Genomic DNA, 21,749 nt, shown 5'->3' with positions numbered 1-21,749 from the left:
AATGTCCAATTTTGTCATCTTTATTCAACATGATACTGGAAGGTCTAGCCGGAGTAATCAGGCAAGAAATAAAAGGTATCCAAATCAGAAAAAAGAAGTAAAATTTCTGTTCACAGACAGTATGATCTTATATGAAGAAAACCCTAAATACCTCACAAAACAACTGTTGAAACTAACAAACTAACTCAGCAAAACAGCAGGGTACAAAGTCAACACACACACACACACACACACACACACACTAAATTGCAGATCTCTATTCCCTAACAATGAAGAATCTACGCAGGAAACTACAAAAACAATTCCTTTTACAACAGCATCACGAAGAATAAAATAACAGGGATTAACATAAGGAGGTAAAAGACTTGTACACTTTTAAAAAGATATTTTAAAAGACATAAATAAATGGAAACACACCCAAGTTCATGGATTGGGAAACACTGTTAGCATGTCCATACTGCCCCCAGCAATCTACAGATTCAAAGCAATCCCAATTATCCTTTTTGCAGAAAGAGAAAAACACATCCTTAAATTCATAAGGAAACTCAAAGAACTCTGACAGAGGAAAAACAATCTTGAAAAGAACAAAGCTGAAACACTTATACTTCCATATTTCAAAATTTACAACACAACTACAGTAATCAAAACAGTGTGGTACTGCCATGAAGACAGACACACAGACGAATGAAACAGAATACAGCATTCAGAATAAACCCCTGCACAGATAGTCAAATGAGTTTTGGTAAGGGGCCAAGACTATTCGATCAGAAATGGACAACAGTTTTAATAAATAACGCTGGGAAAGCTGGATATCTAGGTATCTACAAGAGAATGAAGTTAGCTCCTCCTTACCTAAGAACATATAAAAAAACTAACTCAAAATGGATTTAAATTTAAGACCTAAAACTATAAAACTCTTAGAAGAAAACATAGGACAAAAGCTGCATGACATTAGAATTGATGATTTCACGATGATTTCTGTGTATGACACCAAGGCACAAGTAACAAAAGATGACAAAATGGGCTTCATGGAAACTAATAGAATAGTACAAAAAGAATGGGAGAAAATTTGCAAATCATGTATTTAGTAAAGGATTAACATCAAGAATACATAAAGAACTAGCACCAAGCAACAACCAAAGACAACCCAATTAAAGGATGGGCAAAAGACTCAAATAAGCATTTCTCCAAGGAAGATCTACAAATGGCTTATAAACACATGAAAAGACATTAAAATGCTAATCTTTAGGAAAATGCAAATCAAAACTGCATGAGATAACATTTCATCCCCATTAGGATGCTACTATGAAAAAAAGATACAACAACCGTTTGCAAGGATGTGAAGAAATCAGAACGTTCGGGCAATGATGGTGAAAATGTAGAATTGTAAAAGTCCCTGTCGAAAACAGTATGGTGATTCCTCAAAAGTTAAAAATATAGTACAATTACCTACAATCCAGAAACCGCACTTGTGTGTATATACCCAAAAGAACTGAAAACACCATCTCAAAGGAATATCTGTGCTCCCATGTTCCGAGCAGCTTTATTCATGACAGTAAAGCACAGAAATGACCCAAGTGTCCATAGATGGGTGAATGGACAAGAAAAGTGTGGTATATACAATAAATGGAATATTATTCAGCCTTAAAAGGAAAATTGTGACATAGGCTACAACACTGACAGATCTTGGAGACATGATGCTAAGTGAAATAAGCCAGTTAGAAAGAGACACATTGTATAATTGTACTCAGAGTACATCAAAGTAGTCAAAATTACAGAGACAAGAAAGTACAGTTGTGGTTGCCAGGGGTTGTAAGTGAGGGGGGTGGATGGGTGGTTTAATGACTATTAAGTTTCAATTTTACAAAAAGAAAAGATATGAAATGGATGGCAGTAATAGCTGTACAACATTCTAAACCTATTTAATACCAGTTAACGGTACACTTAAAAATGGTTAAGATGGTAAACTTTGTCATATGTATGCTACAATAAAAAAATATTAAAGTAAAAAAAGAAGACTGGGGATAGAGATAAACAACTACAAAGGGTACGAAAGAACTCAGAGAGAGAAGAAAATATAATTACAAGAAGTGTCTCCGGAAATTGTGTGAAATCTCCTTCAGCATTTTTACCTCTTTGTCAAAAGGTAAAATGTTTATTAGTAGGTTTTATTTTTTATCAGAAAAAAAAATAAATGCAAGGCAAGGATAGTGGTGTAGGTATATATATATTTTTAAGATGCTTAGCTATTAAACAAAAGACAGAGGAACAGAAGTGATAACCAGGTTATGAAGAGCATTTTATGTTTGAAGATAAGACCAGCTACAGTGTATTTACAGGCTAAGGAGAAAGTTTCACTAAAGAGAACAGAGTACAAAAAATACCTGGTGTTAGTCACCACCACACAAGTAGAAAGGAATTATATTTCTCCAAGACAGCTCTTCCACTGAGAAAAGAAAGGGTTGAAACAATGAACTATTTGGCTTAGGCTGAATAGGAAAGGATATGAACCAGAGAGTAACATAATTATATCAAACAACTAAGTATCTCCAAAAGGTTAAGAACTGATATAAAGGGAATTAAAAAAAAAAAAAAATGCTAGAAAACCAGGGCACCTGGGTGGCTCAGTCGACTGATTGATAAGCATCTGACTTCGGCTCACATCATGATCTTGCTATTTGTGATATCAAGCCCTGCATCAGGTTCTGTCAGCACAGAACCTGTTTCGGGTCCTCTATCTTCCTGTCTCTGACCCTCCCACTCTCTCCCTTTCTCTGTCCCTCAAAAATAAACATTAAAAAAAAATAAAAATTTGAAGGCAGTCAGTTAAGCGTTGGACTTCAGCTGAGGTCATGATCTCATAGTTTGTGAATTCAAGCCCCACATCAGGCTCTGTGCTGACAGCTCAGAGCCCAGAGCCTGCTTCAGATTCTATTATTCCCTCTCTCTCTGCCCCTTTCCTGGTCTCACTCTGTCTCTCTCTCTCTCTCAAAAATAAATAAACATTAAAAAAAAATTAGTAAGAATTTTAAAAATTAAAAAGCTAGAAAACTAAGAAAACATACTTGATGAAATTAATTATTCTAGTTAAAAACTAATCTTACCCTTACAAGCTAGGTATATTATTTGTCAAAGTTTCTGTAAGTAAAATTTCTCTAACATGATAAAAATATGCAAACCACATTAAAATTCCTCATGTAATAGGTTTCTCTCATGTTTGTTAAATAATTTCAAAGCCTCCAGAGAAAAATAATATTCACATGTGAAAAATATTTAGGTCTTCTCTCCTTTCCTTATTACCATGCCTATTTACTGTTTCCTTTACCTTGATCAGCTACTTTTTGCTTTGCTTCTTCTATTCGTTTAAGTTCATATTGCTTTGCTTCCAAGAGTTGTTTTTCTTCTTTTACAGGATCGTATTTTATTTCTACAGGAAGCACAAAAAAGAATATTTAACTGCCTAAAGTTTAAGGATACTCATTCCAAATCATACCCTTGAAAAATAATCACTAATTCTAAGTCTGCAAAAATTTAGAGTAAAAACCAATTTAATTTGATTTCCCAAATGCTACTTTAAATATAAAACTATCTCAAAATATTCACCAAAAGTATTTTGAATATAATTATCAGATATAAAGATTTTTACATCCACAAATAAAAGTACTTTAAGTTATAATGTTTAAAATTTGACTTACTAGAAGAAGGCACTATGAGTAAATAAATGTCTCCCAGGACAGCTTCAACTGGTTGAGTGTAGAGGTTTTTCCATGGAATTGTAAGATTAAGATTACCTACATGTATTTTTTTTTTAAAAAAAAAAAAGGACAAAAATATTATTCATTCAACCTGTATTTACTGCCAGTCTGTTTTCTGTCAGGTAGTAGTAGAATAGACAGCAAAATGACAAGCTGAGTCACTTTACAGAATGCTATTTTACAACCCAAAGCAATAAGCCTTTGTTGTGGTGATCTGAAATTATTTGTATTAGTACTGTTGGAAAATGTACTAAATGCTATTCTAAAAATTTACAAGTTTCTATTTATGGCAATCTGCACCACAAACATAACCATACTCTTCTGCTATTAACCAACAATCCTTGCTATTAGAATTCTGATTTCCCCAATTCTTACTCTAAATCACTATAATAAGTATTCAGAGTACACGGTCAAGAAGTAAATTATAAAACTGAAGGTGTATTTTTCATACATATAGATGATATACACGTATGTTTGTACGATTATCACTCTAAGTATATGTATGCATAGATTTCTATGGTAATAATCAAGGATTGTGAACAAGATTAAAAAGTATTCTAACTATTCAAACATTCAAAATGTTTTACAAAACATTTTGTAAAATATTTTTAAAGCATTATGGATCTTAAACTAAAAAACATAAGGTATTCATTATACTGATTCTTGTCTTACATATTCAGAAAATTTCCCTAATTGTTTTAAAATACTTTAAATTTGTTTAGAAAGCATGAGTCTATTGACTTAGAAATAGTTGCCATGATTGGGAAGGGAAAATTAACAACACAATGGCTGCAGTAACCAGTAACTGGAGAAGGGAAAAAAAAATTCTACACAGATTTATCCCAAAACCCCAAAAATTCTTGTTTAAAAAAAACCCCAAACTGGAGTGCCTGAGTGGCCCAGTTAGTTAAGGATCCAAATCCTGATTTTGGCTCAGGTCATAGTCTCTCTGTCTGTGAGTTGGAGCCCTGCCTCCAACAGCACACTGACAGCATGGAGCATACGCAGAATTTTCTCTCTCGGTCTCTCTGCCCCTCCGCTGCTTGCTCGCTCACTCTCAAAATATGAACAAATAAACTTTAAAGTAAAAAAATGAAAAATTTTTAAAAACCCCAAACTGAGGAAAAGATTTCATCTTACAACGTCAATACAGAGAAAAAGAAATAAACTATCTGATTTCTAAAGAGGGATGACTTCCCAAATTTTAAATCAGAGAAGACTGGGGTGCCTGGGTGGCTGAGTCGGTGGAATGTCCCACTTCAGCTCAGGTCACGATCTCATAGTCCATGAGTTCAAGCCCCACAGTGGGCAGGCTGCCGTCAGTGCAGGGCCTGCTTCGGATCCTGTCCCCCTCTCTGCCCTACTCCCACTCACATTCTCTCAAAAAAAGACATTAAAAAAAAAAATCAAAGAAGACAATGACCATTTTAAATTTGTGTACAGTCCAAAATATAAGCAGAATGAAATAAACACATTAGAAAAAATTCTGACAAATCTGATACAATTTACAAATGTATCAGATAGACTGTTCACACACACATACACACATACAATAATTCAAAAAAGTAAGTAAAAAAACAGAGAAAAGTGACAAAACAGCATTAAGTTATCGAAGAAATACACACAAAGTTAATAATGTAGCACTTTCACTATTAAATCTTAAAAAAAAAAAAACTTTTTCCTTTCATTACCAGAAATTCTCATTTCTAAAAGCACAGACTTCTAGAAAATTTGGAAAATACACAGAAAAATAAACAAAGGCAATTCCAAAAATCTTCCACATAAATACAACCACTTTTAAAGTAGGCATATATTTATATTTACTATATATATGACTCTAAATGCCAAGTGAAGGAAACTCTGAAGGATCAGTAAGATTAACACCACCCAAGAACAGCAAGGGGAAAATACGTTTCTATAAAACTGGTTATAATGGTGTACATCTGGAAATGTGTACTTGCTTCACTCAACAAATTGTGTCCCTACTGTATGTCAGGTATTGTACTAAGTGGTGAGAATAAAAATTAAATTGACTTAAGAAACTTATTGTCTAGTATAAGAAAAAAATAATGATATTAAAGAATGACAGCTGCTAGGACCGAGGTATGACAACCTCAGAAGCTAAGTCTCTGACTCATTCCAAGTCACATTGCCTGGGAAACCCAGACCCTACTCCTTACAACAGACCTCGATGATCAGAAGACAGCAATAACTAGTCAGAAACCTAAGAAACAGAGACAGTTATGCTATGAGGTTTAACACACTGCTCTCAACTCATTTTTAATACCTAGTAAACGTATAATTTCACAGTTTTTAAACAAGGGATATATGGACCACACGGTATCTTTAAGTTACACAACTAAGCTATCTAGATGAAAATACATGATTTTCAATTAGTGCTCAGAAACATTAACAATATCACATTAGAGAGATACTAAGCATATCATTCTTACTGCATGTCCAGCAAGGACATTCAAATAATAAGCACAGCTTACCTATATGACCAACTTTAACTTTAAATGGTACATCCAGTTGACTCTACAAAACATATATATACATAAAATATTAGTATATATACAGGTCAACAAAACAGAAGACTTTTTGTTCCCAAAATTATTTAAAAGGTTTAAGTTAACTTGTACCTTCTCTTTACCTTCAACACTTAAATTCTTCAATAATTAATTATAATATTATTCTCAACTACATAACATTCAGGGAGACTGATCATTTTTAAATAAGTAGGGGGAAAGTTCTTCAGTAATACAGACCACCTAAATTACTCTTAGCAAAACCATACTTTTATATTGTCTGAGGGGAAAATAAGGTAGGAAATTTCACTATCGATTTGTCCTTATAGGAAAGTTAAAATTCCATTTTGCAAAAAAATCTCCTCAAAAGAATTTCTCCCCATCCAACAGAACAAAGGACAACCTTTTCCATAAGTGGTGCTGATAAAACTGGACATCCACACACAAAGGAATAAAGTTAAACCCTTATCTTATAACCATCTATAAAAATTCAAAATGGACATAAGACCTAAACATAAGAACTAAAACTACAAAACCCTTACAAGAAAACATACAGTAAAATCTTGATATTAGATTTGCCAATGATTTCTTGGATAGCACATCAAAGACACAAACAACAAAAGGAAAAAAAAAAATCAGATGAAATTTCACCAAGATTAAAAAGTTTGGTGCATCAAAGGACACTACCAACAGAGGCAGACGGCAACACAAAGAATGGGGGTAAATTTTGCAAATCATGTATCTGATAAAGGAAAATATCAAAAATAAATAAATACAATTCAAACAAGCAAACAAAAACAAGTAAAAAGTCAGCAACTATTTTCAATAGACATATCCAAAGAACATATACAAATGGCCAAAAAGCACATGAAAAAATGTTCAGTCTCACTAGTCATGAGGGAAATGCTAAGAGGAACGAAAATGAAATACCACTTTCTACTAGGATGGGTATAATCTGAAAATCAAAACTAATGCCTAGCTGGCTCTGCTGGTAGAGCATATGACTCTGATCTTGGGGTCATGAGCTCAAGCCCCACCTTGGGTAATAGAATATACTTAAGATAAATGAAAAAAATATTTTTTTAATTAATAAATGTCAGCAAGGATGTGGAGAAAGTGGAAACTATATGCTTTGGTAGTAGGAATATAAAATGGTTCAACTAATATGGAAAATGGAATGGCAGTTCTTAAAATATTAAGCATAAAATGACCATAAAACCAGCGATTCCACTGGAAGTCATTTAGCCATGGGGACTGAAAACAGGGAACTGAACAGACATGTGTATGCCACTGTTACGGCAGCACTATTCCCAAGAGTCAAAAGGCAGAAACAACTCTAGTGTCTATCAAGGTATTGATGGAAAAACAAAACATGGCATAAAGATACGCTGCAATATTACCCAGCTACAAAATCAAATGTTGTTCTGATACAAACAACATAGACAAACCTTAGAGGAATTATGCTAAGTGAATGTGTCAAACACAGTATGACAGACATAGCAGGATTCCACTTATGAGGTACACAAGCAAATTCATAGAAACAGAAAGTAGATTAAAGGTTAGCATGGTCTATAAAGAGCAGGAATGGGGAGTCATTTCTTAACGGTTACAGGATTCCTTTGACCCAATGAAAAAGTTACAGAAAAAAGATATGGCTTAATGACTGTATAACATGTAATTAGTACCACCAAATTCTATAATAAAAAATACTCTATAGTAAAAAAAAGAAAAACCATGGTATTAAAATTTGTAGACTATTAAAAAATGAATTAACCATTTAAAAGAAAGTCCTACAGAAAGAAAAAATTAGAAGTATTTTTAAATACTGGGAAACCACTCTCTGTTTGTGCTTTTAAGGGAGATTAAAAGTCTACTTGTTAAAATACACATTTTGCAGAAATTATTTTTTAAAAATTTTCACAAGCTTGAATAATTTAAAATGACAAAGAAAATCAAAAAGTCTATATAGTTAAATGTACTGACATTACAAATTTTTTGTACTCAAAACCTACCAGAGCATTTTCTTTAATTTCAAGATTCTTCAAGGCCACAGCTCCTAAAAAAAAAAAAAAAGATTTCAAAAATAAAATTAAAATATTAAAATATTTTTCATTTTAAAAAGGCATACTTTGGGGGTTGCCTAGATGGCTCAGAAAAGCATCTGACTCTTGGTTTCAGCTCAGGTCATGATTTCACTGTTCGTGAGTCTTGAGTCCTGCATCAGGCTCTGTGCTAATAGCATGGATCGTGCTTGGATTCTCTGTCTCCCTCTCTCTCTCTCTGCACCTCCCCTGCTTGCTCTCTCTTTTTAAATAAGTAATTTTAAAAATTAAAAAATTAAAAAAATAAAAGGCATACTCAGGGCACCCAGGTGGCTCAGTCAGTTGCGCATCCAACTGCTGCTCAGACCATGAGCTCATGGTTTGTGAATTTGAGCCCCACATCAGGCTCATTGCTGTCAGCTCACAGCCCACTTTGGATCCTCTGTCCCCCTCTCTCTCTGCCCCTCTCTCCCACTCATGCTCTTTCTCTCAAAAATGAAAACATCTAAAAATAAATAGACATACTTCATTCTCTAAATTCCTAAAAACATACAATCTTCCAAAAGTAAATCAGAAATGAATAGAAAATTTGAACAAACTGATTACTAGCAAGGAAATTGAATCAGTAACCACAAAAATCCACAAAAAGCAAAAGTCCAAGACCAGATGGCTTCAAAGGTAAATTCTACCAAACATCTAAAGAGTTAATACCTATTCTACAACCATTCCAAAAATTCCAAAAGAAAGGAAAACTTCCAAAGTCATTCTACCAGGCCAGCAATACCCTAACACCAAAAACAAAGACACTACAAAAAGAGAAAACCAAAAGCCAGTATCACTGATGATGAAAGATACAGAGATCCTCAACAAAATATTAGTAAACCAAATCCAACATTAAAAAAAAAATCACTGACTACAATTGAGTAGGAGTCATTCCAGATGCAAGAGTGGTTTAATACTTACATATCAATCAATGTGATACCTCACATTAACAAAAGGGGAAAAAGCCCTATGATCACCTCAGTAAATGCAGAAAACATTTTGACAAAATGCAACATCCATTAATAATAAGACAAAGTATATTTAGAGTGAGCATACCTCAACATAATAACGGCCATGTATCAAAAACCCACAACTAACTAACATCATACTCAGTGGTGAAACAATAAGAGCTTTTCCTCTAAAACCAGGAACAAAACAATGATCTCCACTCTCTCCACTTTTATTCAACATAGTACTGGAAGTCTTAATCATAGTACTCAGACAAGAAGAAGAAATAAAAGGCACTTCAATTAGCAAGGAAGAAGTAAAACTTTCACTACTTGAAAGGACATGCTACTGTATATAGAAAACCCTAAAGTTTCCATCAGAAAAAAAAAAACTGATAAATGAATTCAGTAAAGTTGCAGGATACGAAATTTATGGCATCTCTACACAGTAATAATGAAGAGAAATTAAGAAAACAATTCCACTTACAATTCACCAAAAATAGTAAAATACCTAGGAATAAACCCAACCAAAGAGATGAAAGACCTATACTCTGAAAAACTGTAAAATCCTGATGAAACAAATTGAAGCAAACACTAACAAATGGGAAAATACTCCATGTTCATGGATTGGAACACTATCATTAAAATCTCATTACAAAAAGCAATCTACAGGTTCAACACAATCCCTATCAAAATACTAACATCATTTTTCAAAGAACTAAAATAAATAATCCTAAATGTGTATGGAACCAGAGAAAAGCCTGAATAGCCGAAGCAATCTTGAGAAAGAACAAATCTGGGGATATCATTATCCCAAATTTCAAGATATTCTATGAAGTTGTAGTAATCCCAACAGTATGGTACCGACACAAAAATATACACATAGATCAGTGGAGCAGAATAGAGAGCCCAGAAAGAAACCCACAGTTACATGGTCAATTAATCTATGACAAAGAAGACAAGAATATACAATGGAGAGAAGACCGCCTCTTCAACAGATTGTACACGAAAACTGGAGAGCTACTGAAAAAAAATGAAACTGGACCATTTTATTGCAGCATACATAAAACTCAAAAGTAGACTAAAGACCTAAATGTGCAAGCTGAAACCATAAAACCCCTCAAGAAAACAGGGACAGTAGTTTCTTTGACATCACCATAGAAACATTGTTCCAGATCTGTGTCCTAAGGCAAGGAAACAAAAGCAAAAGTAAACTATAGGGACATTAAAATAAAAAGCTTTCCCACAGTAAAGGAAACCATCAACAACAAAACAAAAACACAACCTACTGAATGGGAAAAGATATTTTCAAAGGATATATCCAATAAAGGGTTAATATCCAAACTCTATGAGGTACTTATACAACTCAACAGCAAAAACACTATTAATAATCTGATTTTAAATGGCAGAGGACCTGAAGACACTTTTTTTTCCTCAAAGAGGACATCCAGAAGGCCAACAGACACAGGAAAAGATGCTCAACATCACTCATCATCAGAGAAATGCAAATCAAAACCACAATGAGATATTAACCTCCCACCTGTCAGAAAGGCTAAAATCAAAAAGACAAGAAATAACAAGTACTGGTGAGAATGTGGAGAAAAAAGAACCCTCATGCACTGTTGGTAGGAATGTAAACTGGTGCACCTGCTATGGAAAAGAATATGGAGGTTCCTCAAAAAATTATAAAGAGATACTATATGATCCAGTAATTCCACTACCGTATTTTTACCCCCCCAAAAAACAAAAACACTAATTCAAAAAGATATATGCATCTCTGTTTACTGCATTATTTACAATAGGTAACATATGGAAGCAACCCAAGCATCCATCAGTAGATGAATGCATACACACACCGGCAAATATTACTCAGCCATAAAAAAGAATGAGACCTTGCCATTTGCAACAATATGGATGGACCTAGAAGGTATTGTGCTAAGTGAAATAAGTGAAAGAAAGACAAATACCATGATGTCACTTATATGTGGAATCTAAAAAACAAACCAATGAAACAAAAACAAACAGATTCAAATACACCGAACAAACTGATGACTGCTAGAGGAGAGATCGGTCAGGGGGGATGGGCAAAATAAGTGACAGTGATTATGTAAAGACTCCAGTTATAAAATAAATAAGTCACAGAAATGAAAAGTACAACGAAGAGAATATAGTCAATAATGCTGCAAATATACTAATGGATGACAGATGGTGGCTACACTTAGGATGAATACTGAGTAATGTACAGAACTGTTGAATCAATATACGGTACACCTGAAACTAAACATATCATTAAGATGATTAATTTTGTGTTGTATTTCACGACTTTTTTTTTAAGTGGTGGAGATGTAAAAGAGAAATACTTTCTAGGTAAACAAAAACTGATGGCTTTTTTCTTTTTCTTTTTTGCCAGACCTCCCTTGCAAGAAATTTTTAAAGTTTTCACAGAGAAGGAAAACAATATAGGTCAGAAACTTAGATCTATAAGAGCATTAGAAAAGGAATAAAGGTAAAATTAAGCCTTTTAGTTTTCTTATTAATGATCTAATGGAAAGGTGTTCAAAATAATAATAATTAGAAAAGGAATAAAGGTAAAATTAAGCCTTTTAGTTTTCTTATTAATGATCTAATGGAAAGGTGTTCAAAATAATAATAAGGGGCACCTGGGTAGCTCAGTCGGTTGAGCATCAGACTTCAGCTCAGGTCATGATCTTACGGTTCCTGGGTTCAAGACCCTCATTAGGCTCTGTGCTGACAGCCAGCTCAGAGCCTGGAGCCTGTTTCAGATTCCATCTCTCCTTCTCTCTCTGACCCTCCCCTGCTCACGCTATCTCTGTCTGTCTGTCTCTCTCTCTCCCCTCTCTCTCCCTACCCCCCGAAGTAAATAAAACATTAATAATAATAATAATAGCAATAGTCAACTGGGTAAGTACAGCTTACGGATAAGTGAAATAAATGACAACAATGTTATATAAAGCGAAAGGAATGAAGTAAAATACTCTTTTATGTGCCTCCACTATCTCTGAAGCAATATACCTTTATTTGATTTGACTTTGATTAGTTTCATTTTTTTGTTGTTCGTTACTGATTTATTATGAGAGAGCAAGTGAGCAGGGGAGTGGCAGAGAGACAGGGAGAGAATATCAACCAGGCTCCATGCTATCAGTGTGAAGCCAGATGTGGGGCTCAAACTCACAAACCATGAGATCATGATCTGAGCCAAAATCAAGAGTTGGATGTTTAACCAAATGAGCCGCCCAGGTGCTCTAGACTTAGATTAGTTTTAAATGCACGTTGCAATCCCAAAGCACCCACTAAAAAATAATAATAAAATAAAAGATAAATAACAAATTTGAGAAGTATAATTGATATATTAGGAGAGGAAAAATGTAATTATAGAAAATGCTCAATTAAAACCAGAAGAGGCAGAAAAAGAGGGGAAGATTTTAAAAAGCAAAGACATGCATGCAAAAAATAGAAAAGAGCTACAAATATAATAGATAACCATCAACCAACCATATCAATAATCACTTTAAATATAAATGGTCTGAATATACCAATGAAAAAAGAAAACTTGACACAGTTGATAAGAAAAACAAAACCCAACAATATAATGTCTGCAAGGAACCCATTCTAAACATAAAGGCATAAACAAATTAAAAGCAAAGAGATCTAATTAAAATTTATAGAACATTTCTTTCAACAATACCAGAATACATATTCTTTTCAAGTTCATACAGAACATTCACCACAATAATCCAAACCCTGGGCCATAAAACATACCTTCACAAATTTAAAGCAATAAAAGTCACACATAACTTGTTTTCAGACCAATGGACTTAAACTAGAAATCGGCAACAAAAAAAAAAGCTAGAAACTCCCAAAATACCTGAAGATTTGGTAAATACTAATTTAAAATAACACAGAAGTCAAAGAAGTCTCAAAAGAAACTGAAAAGTATCTTGAATCAAATGAAAATACAGCTCTCAAAATATGACATGCAGGAAAAGCAGGGCTTAGAAAGAAATTTATACCACTGAATTCATTTATTAGAAAAGAAGAAAGGTCTAATAACCTAGCTTCACCTTAGGAACCTAGAAATAGAAGAGCAAATTAAATCCTAAGTAAGCAGAAGAAAAGAAATAAGAATTAGAGGAGAAATCAATGAAATTCAATACAGAAAAATCAAGAGAAAAACCAATGAAACCAAAAGATGGTTCTCTGAAAAGATCAATAAAATTGATAAACTCTCTAGCCAGGTTAACTATGAAAGAAAAGACACAAATTACCAGTATCACAAATGAAAGGAAGGGCCATCATTACTGATTCTATGGACAGTAAAAGGATAATAAAAGAATACAAACATGCCCATAAAAGTTGTAACAATTCTTCAAAAAATATATTCTGGCAAAACTCACACAAGATAAAAAGATACTGAAATAAGCCTGTATCTATTAAAGACATTGATTCAACAATTAACAGTCTTTCAAAACTGAAATCATAATGCCCTGATGGTTTCACTAATGTTCTACCAAACATTTAAGAAAAAATGATACTAAACCCTGACGATCTCCTCTAGCAAACAGAACCAATGGGAACACTTCTTAACTCACTTAATGAGGTCAGCATTACCCTAACACCAAAACCAGATAAACACATTACAAGAGGAAAAAAGAAAAAAAAAATAGCTACAGGCCACTATCTCCCATGAACATACATGCAAAAGTCCTCAACAAAGTATCAAATTGAATCCAACAATGCAAAATAATTATACACCAAAACCAGGTGGAATATATTCCAGGTATGAAAGGCTCATTCGACATTCAAAAATAATTAATGTGATCCATTACATCAACAGGCTGAAGAAGAGAAATCTTATGATCATTATCAACAGACACAGAAAAACCAGTTTACAAAACCCAATACACACTCTTGGTTGGAGGGGGGCGGGGGGAACGGACAAAAAACACTTTCAGTAAGTCAAGAATAGAGGTATAGTTACGTACGGTAGAGGGGGAAAAAATACATATATATATATATATATCGGAACACTGGATATATATATCCAGGCCATCTGGATGCCTCTGGAGATGGGCCAAAAAAATCTTTTGAGTATGACGGATATTTCATTATCTTGATCGTCATGACTATTTCCCAAGAGCATACATGTCAAGATTTATCAAACTGCAGACTTTAAATATGTGCGTTTTACTATGTCAGTTATGTTTCAATAAAGGCGTTAATACATAATTAGTGGTACCATCGAGATTACAGGTATATGGATATGGACTGTAAAATCTTTTAATTCTGTAGGTTTAACTTTTCATAATAAAATGTTCCCTTTCAGTGCTAACATTCTATAAAAGTTTCTCGGAATGTAAAGGTAAAAATAATATTTAAGGAATTAAAACTGGTAACTACCACTAGATTTCAACAAACATCTGTTTAGCTCTCCCAGTATATTCTTTTCACAGACAAGTGACTCCTTCAAATCAGGAATTGTGCCCTGACTGAACCCTGATCTTCCTACAGAGCCACTAGGATACTGGGGGTATGCAGTAAGTGGCCACCTACCATTAAATTCTATTATAAAAAGAAAACTAAGTAACATTGTAAAAAAAAAATAAAATGCAAGTTAGTTAAAAAAAAAAATAACAAGAAATCGGTTTCTAATGTTACATAACACTACCAGGTATAAGCACCACCACTAAAAGGAAAAAAAAAAACCTGCAAATTTATGAATCCTATAATTTTAGAGAAAACAAGAGAGAGTTTTATCACATGAGCCACCTTTATTATTGCTTCTGCCTCTGAATTTCTAATGTTTGCCCTCAAAGTGCTCTTAAAATGCACCTAGTTATGCATCACAATCCCATGTCATTTGTTTAAAAAAAAAATTTGTTTTTGGTGTGCTACTCCAGATAAAACAATTATAAATCTAGAAAGCAGTTCAGAAATCTCTATCTCTAAGGAACACATATGGCTGATTCTGATGCAGCCTAGCTTTTAAAGGAAACACAAAATGCCAGCTTAGAAAAGGTGGGAGATTAATGTCAGATGCAACAATGAAGTACTACCACCTCCCTAAGTAGATGACATATAAAAAGGGTGGAGGGTTGTCAGTAGCAGTGTATAAAAAGTATACTTTATCAACATCAAAATTCCTCAAGAGTGTGAGATAAAGCTCAATCCCTCTTTCTCCCTCACAAAATAGATGCATCCAGCACTCAAGTCTATTTCCTGTAGGGCCCAGTATAGTAGCACTGTTCTACATTATAATTAAATACATTTTTAGAAAGTCTTCATTCATATATAACAATGTTTCCAAGGAAAAATGGACTCTAATTTCCAAAAAAACAGAAACAAATTTTCAGAGCACTACCCGTTATCAGGTTTGAAATCATCCATGTAATTCCTGAACACTAACACTATTAATATGCTAACAGTGAAATTAGCTGGATTACATACACCTAGCAAAAGCATACATTTAAAACCTTCTGACGTTAGACTGTAAAATATTAACTCCATAATCTTAACAATTTTCCCATGCATCATCTAGTTTCTTTCATTGAAATTTTCAAATAATTTTTTAAAATTCTGCTTTTTACAATAGCACTGCTAGGAATTTACCCAAGAGATATGAGTGCTGATGCACAGGAGCACATGTACCCCAATGTTCATAGCAGCACTCTGAATAGCTAAACCTAAGTGTCCATCAACGGATGAATGGGTCAAGAAGATGTGGTTTATCTATACTACGTGGCAATGAGAAAGAATGAAATCTGGCCATGTGTAGCAACATGGATGGACCTTGACGGTGTAATGCTGAGCGAAACAAGTCAGGCAGAGAAGGGCAAATATCATATGTTTGCACGTATAGGAGGATTAGGAGGAATTCAACGGAGGAACAAGGGGGAGAAGAAGGGTGGAAATGGTGGGGGATAGGGAGAGAGGCAAACCATGAGAGACTCTTGAATGCTGACAAAAACTGAGGACTGATGGATGTGGGAGGGAGGGGGGATGGGCACGGAGGAGGGAACTTGTGGGGATGAGCACTGGATGTTATATGGAAACCAACTTGACAAAATATTTGTAAAAAAAAAAAAAAATTAAATAAAAAAAATAAAATTCTGCTTTTTAAATTCTCAAAACAGAAGCACCTGGGTGGCTCAGTCGGGCTCTGTGCTGACAGCTCAGAGCCTGGAGCCTGCTTCAGATTCCATGTCTCCCTCTGTCTCCTCTCTCTCGTTCTCTCTCACGCTCTCTCAAAAATAAGCATTAAAATTTTTTTAAATAAAAAAAATTCTCAAAGGATTTTTTTTTCTTTAAAAAAGTTCTTATTTAAAGCTCCACTAAGGGCACGTGGGTAGCTCAAACAGTTGAGCATCTGACTCTTGATTTCAGGTCCGGTCGTGATCCTGGGATCATGCCCTGCATCACACTCCGAACTGAGCACGGAGCCTGCTTAAGATTCTGATTCTGTCTTTCAGGGCGCCTCGGCGGTTCAGTAGGTTAAGCGCCCAACTTGGTCTCAAGGCATGATTTCACAACTTGTAGGTCTGAGCCCTACATTAGGCTATGTAGTGACAGCAGAAAGCCTGCTTCAGATCCTCTGTCTCCCCCTCACTGCCCCTTCCCTGCTCACACTCTCTCTCAAAAATAAACAAAAAATCGTCTCTCTCTGCCTCTCACCCTTCTTGCGTGTGCTCTCTAAAAAAAAAAATAATAAGTAAAATAAAGTTTTGCTTATCAAAATATAACTTCTATACATAAAACACTGACATGGTTTTAAAATTTTCATAAACACCAAAGTTAGAGGAATCACACTATCCGATTTCAAGACTTACTATCAGCTAGATTTATCAAGAGTGGTATTGGCGAGAGGATGTACACAAGTTATTACTGAAACAGATGACAACGCAAAAATACACCCACAAATATAAAGTCCTTTTTTTTTTTTTTTTTTTACAAAAGTGCAAAAATAATCCTATGAAAAGGATTTTTCAGCAAATGGTACTATAACAATTGAACATGTGCGTCCACATGCAAACAAATGAATGTCAACTTTCAACATATACAACTTATACAAAAATGGATCAGAAATCTAAAAGTAAAATATAAAATTATAAATCCTGTATAAGAAAACATAGGAGAACATCTCTGTGATTTCAGGGAAGGCAAAGATTTCATAGATACATCAAAAACAGGACTCAGGAAAAGTTTTTGCTGAGGCTGGCTTGATCCAAATTTAAAACTTTTGCTTTCCAAAAGACAAACTTGGAAGAGACTGGGAGAAAATATTTTAAGTTTTCTGACAAAAGACTCCTATCCATAACATGTAAAGAACTCTCAATACTTAGCAATAAGAAAATATTTAGGAAAAGAGTTAGTACTCTAAGAAGTCTGAATTACCATATGACTCAGCAATTCCAGTCCTAGGCATATATTCAAGAAAATTTAGAACATACGCCCACAAAAAACTTGTACATGAATGTTCACAGCAGCATCACTCATAAAGACCAAAAAGAATAATTTAAATATCTATCAACTGATGAATGAATAAACAAAATGTGATATATCCAATGGAATATTATTCAGTTATAAAAAGAAATAAAATAATGATACATCCTACATCAAGCTTGAAAATATAAATTTAAGTGAAAAGAAAACAGAAACAAAGGGCCATGTACATTGCATGATTACTTTTAAGTGAAATATCCAGAACTGGTGACTCTATAGAAAACATAAATTAAATCAGAAGTTGCTGCAGGTGGGGTTAGGAAGATCAAGAGAGATTTTGAGAGTGATTGCTAATGGGTATGAGGTTTACTTTGGGGGTGTTGAAAATGTTCTGGAATGACTGGTGGTAGTCACACAATTGTGTGATTATGCTAAAAAGCACTCAACTGTACATCTTAAAAGGGTAAATTTAAGATGAAAAGTAAAGCATAGGGAATGCAGTTATTAATATTGTAATAACGGAAGCACCTGGCTGGCTCAGTCTGTAGAGCATGTGACCCAGTCTGAGGGTCATGAGTTCCAGCCCCATGTTGGGCATGGAGCCTACTTAAAAAAATAAATTATTTTTAATTTGCTAAATAATACTGTAACAATGTGGTAAAGGGACAGATGGTAACCCTTATCATGGTGAGCATTACATAACCTTTAGAATTGTTGAATCACTGCTGTACACCTAAAATCAATATAACATTGTACTTCAGCTACATTAATAACATTTCGTAAATCTCATTTTAAAATACCATTTTAAATGGTATGTAAATTGAATCTCAATAGAAAATGAAAAAATCCAATTAAAAGGAGCAAAAGATTTGAACACTTCACCAATGAAACTATAAAAACAGCAAAGAACATGAGAAGATGCTCAACATCTTTAATCACTAGATATGCAACGTCAAAGCACAATACTTCAGCACTATATACCTAGAAGAAAGGCTAAAAGTTTTTGAAATGTCAATGCGAAGTGCTAGTGAGCACTCAAAGCTTAGTTACTCTACACTTCACTAGGCAGCTGGTGAGATTGCAAAATGGCACAGGAACTCTGAAAAGCAGCTCCTTAGTTTCACATAAATTAAATATTAACTCAACATAAGGCCTCACAATTGCACTTTTAGGTAGTAACCCAAGAGAAATAAAAATTTATGTTCACACAAAAACCATTCACGACGGTTAGAAAGGGAAACCAGCAAATATTTCTAACACATTCATACAATACCACTCAAAAATACAGGAATGAAATACTGGTGCATGCAACACATGAATGAGCAAGTTCATTTTGTGTAAAAAAGTGAAAGGAGTGAAATAAAGCAAAAGCAGAAGACCTCAAAAGCTACCGATCTTACAATTCCATTTATATGGCACTCAAGAAAAGACCAGACTCTAGGGATGGAAACAGAGGGGTGGCTGCCAGGAGAAATGGGGGTAGAGAAGGGTGGACTAAAAAGGGGCAGCACAGGGAATTTGGATGTCTTGATGAACTTTTTGGCATCATGACTGTGATTGTGGATACATTCCTTAACACTGCATTTGACAAGAAAGGCAGTGCTTCCCATGCCGAGTGAATTTTACAGTATGCAAATTTTAAACAAATGCATCCCTAAATCGCGGTCTACACGCACCTCCGCGGCAACCCTCCACTAAGGATCAACACACACCACAAAGTGTTTTCGAGGCTTCCTTCTGAAGGGGGTGAAGGCACGCTGTATTAGTTCCACTCAGCCAACGAGAAGCTGAACAAATTCACCCATCTTCACGTTTCTGATACTAGTCGGAGATGCGGCGCCAGCGCTCAGGTCCCTACTCCGTGCAGTCCGGCTCTAGCGCGGTCCCAAACACGGATACCAACGGGTATCGCCACCGAACTCAGCACCTACTCACGCTCTTTCATCAAGGAGAAACATCAAGATAAACGAGTGTCTTAGAAGGAGGCTAGACTGAAAGTGTGCGCATATTAACCGTTAACACCCCCCCCCAAATGAGCCCTAACTTTGGCCTAAGAGATTCCCTTCCACTTACAATGGATGTTTATAAATAGAGTACCCTCCAAAAACAGGGGGCAGCACGGAAATCGAGGCTCCAAATAAGGGAACGCGCCAGAGCAAATGGATACAAAGTAGAGAGCTTCGATCCTTCACCCTAAGCAACCTAAGCGCCCGTTCCTCCCCGTCTTTTGTGGGTCTGAGAGGTTGCCCGGCGCACCTGCTTTCTCACAGTTCACCCGGACCCACCAAATCCCAGAGCCTGACAAACGTGACACGCTCCCGGGGCAGGCCGTGAACTGGAAACACCTGACCCACCGTTTGGGTTGACTGTGCACGGGAGTTTCGCTTTCTGTTATCCGCAGGGGCCGGGCCGGCAACCCGGATCGCAGGTGCGGTGGCCAGGAAGCCGGGGGGCCGACGAGACACCACGGTTCAGCCGCACGCCCCGGCTGGGGGAGGGAGACGGCGTCCTTGGGCTCAACGCCCTGCCTGCACGTGCGGGACAACGTGCGACCCTCCGCGGGCTCTCCCGAGCAGTCGCCATAACCCACGGGGGTGCCAAAGGCCAGGGGTGGGCCCAACCCCCGGGCGTCTCGTGGCCTCCCCACGACCCGCGCGGCTGAGTGCCGCCCGCGCGGGGCGACGGGCAGGAAAGGGCGCCTGGCGCAATCGGTCCCCCGCACCCTCGGAGTCCACCGCGGGCCCCCTCAGCCGCACGGCTCGGAAAAGGGGGACGTTACAACCCGCACCCCGACCCCAACCCCTTCCTGCCGGAATATAAACAACTTGCGGGCAGAGGCCCTGGAACCGCCGCCTGGCTTTACGTAATTTAACCCCGAGGAGGGCGGCGGCAGGTGGTGGCGCCGAGCGAGCGAGGGGCCCGAGGCCCCGAGAACCAAGGGCCGGGAGGAAAACGAGATTGAGGGGGCGGCGGCGGTCTCGTTACCTCCCCAGATGCCCAGAGTGAGCTGGGACGTGTCCAGGTTCACCACATAGTCCCCCAAGAACCGGTTCAACACATCCACGACCACCGACTCGAACACCATTTTCCTCAGCCGCGGTGGACACGGAAGCCGCCCCCCGCGCTCCTGCTTCCAGCGCCCGGCCGCCCCGCGCCCTCCCCCGAGACCGCTCGGTTCACCGGCTCCCGGGCGGCTGCCTCCGGAGCTGCCCCAGCGCCGGACGCGCAGCCACGCCGCGAGCCCAGCGAGGGGCGGAGGCGGGCGCTCGCTCCCGCGCGTGCGCAGGACGGGCTCTAGGGCGGGGGCGGAGCGCGACGCCGACCAGGGCGCGCCTCCCGGAGCAAAGCAAGGGCGGCTGCGCGGCCGCTTCTCTGACGCGAGAGTCTTCCTTGCAGAACCCGCCTCCTTTTACCCGTTGGCCCCGCCTTTTCCCCCATCGCCTAGCAACGGGATGAGCGGAGGCAGCTGCCAGGTTTTTTCCCCGACCCCGCCCTCACCGGCTGACCCGGGTCTGGACCCGCGGCGGGGGCGGGGCGGGGCGCGGCCGTGTACCAGGCACGGAACGCCCCTTGCCCTACAGTGGAGGCGACCCCACACGCGGACCCGTAGGACTTGCACCTGAGCAAGGCGTGGGCAGTTTCCAGCCCTTTCGCTGTCTGGCTGGAGGCGTCTTAAGGGAGGGTCCCAAGGAGTCCCCTCCCCCCCCACGCACACATTATTACGGGTTGCTGCGTCAGGCTAGCCTGTGTCTGGACGCTGTAACTGCCCCGGCCCGTGCTCTCAGCGCAAGGCCAGGACGCTCCTGGGGTGACTTAACTGCCCCTGCCGCGAACAGTGCCAGAAAGTGGAAGGGCAGTGCGGAGTAAACTCGGTGTTGGAATGCCACGCCCCCCCCTTCATCTGACGAGTCACTCTTCTTTTGGTCAAGTTATTTACAAGGAGCCTCCTTTCAGATTCAGAGTTAGGGCTACCAGTCC

The 21,749-nt window shown here is 37.5% G+C and overlaps 1 protein-coding gene across 4 annotated transcripts in view; it reads right to left on the bottom strand.

Moving 5' to 3' along the window:
- The window catches only part of VPS13A (vacuolar protein sorting 13 homolog A), a 228,593-nt gene extending 207,625 nt beyond the window's left edge, over positions 1–20,968 (bottom strand). For all 4 annotated transcript variants that reach the window (XR_005530230.1, XM_039242171.1, XM_039242174.1 and 1 more), the window contains exons 1-5: positions 20,757–20,968; positions 8,296–8,339; positions 6,251–6,293; positions 3,696–3,791; positions 3,326–3,427 (exon numbers count right to left, since the gene is read on the bottom strand). Coding sequence is in view for 3 of the 4 variants with exons in the window: in XM_039242171.1 (XP_039098102.1) it covers positions 3,326–3,427; positions 3,696–3,791; positions 6,251–6,293; positions 8,296–8,339; positions 20,757–20,856 (385 nt within the window). In the remaining variant the exon portion in view is untranslated. The remainder of the gene's footprint in view (positions 1–3,325; positions 3,428–3,695; positions 3,792–6,250; positions 6,294–8,295; positions 8,340–20,756) is intronic.
- Between the last annotated feature and the right edge of the window lie 781 nt (positions 20,969–21,749).

The sequence above is a fragment of the Hyaena hyaena genome, unplaced genomic scaffold, assembly GCF_003009895.1.
Source record: "Hyaena hyaena isolate Hyena2069 unplaced genomic scaffold, ASM300989v1 scaffold_206, whole genome shotgun sequence".
NCBI classification, from domain to species: Eukaryota; Metazoa; Chordata; class Mammalia; order Carnivora; family Hyaenidae; genus Hyaena; species Hyaena hyaena.
Note: the sequence above shows the minus strand (reverse complement) of the source record. Positions and strands in the feature narration are given on the sequence as shown.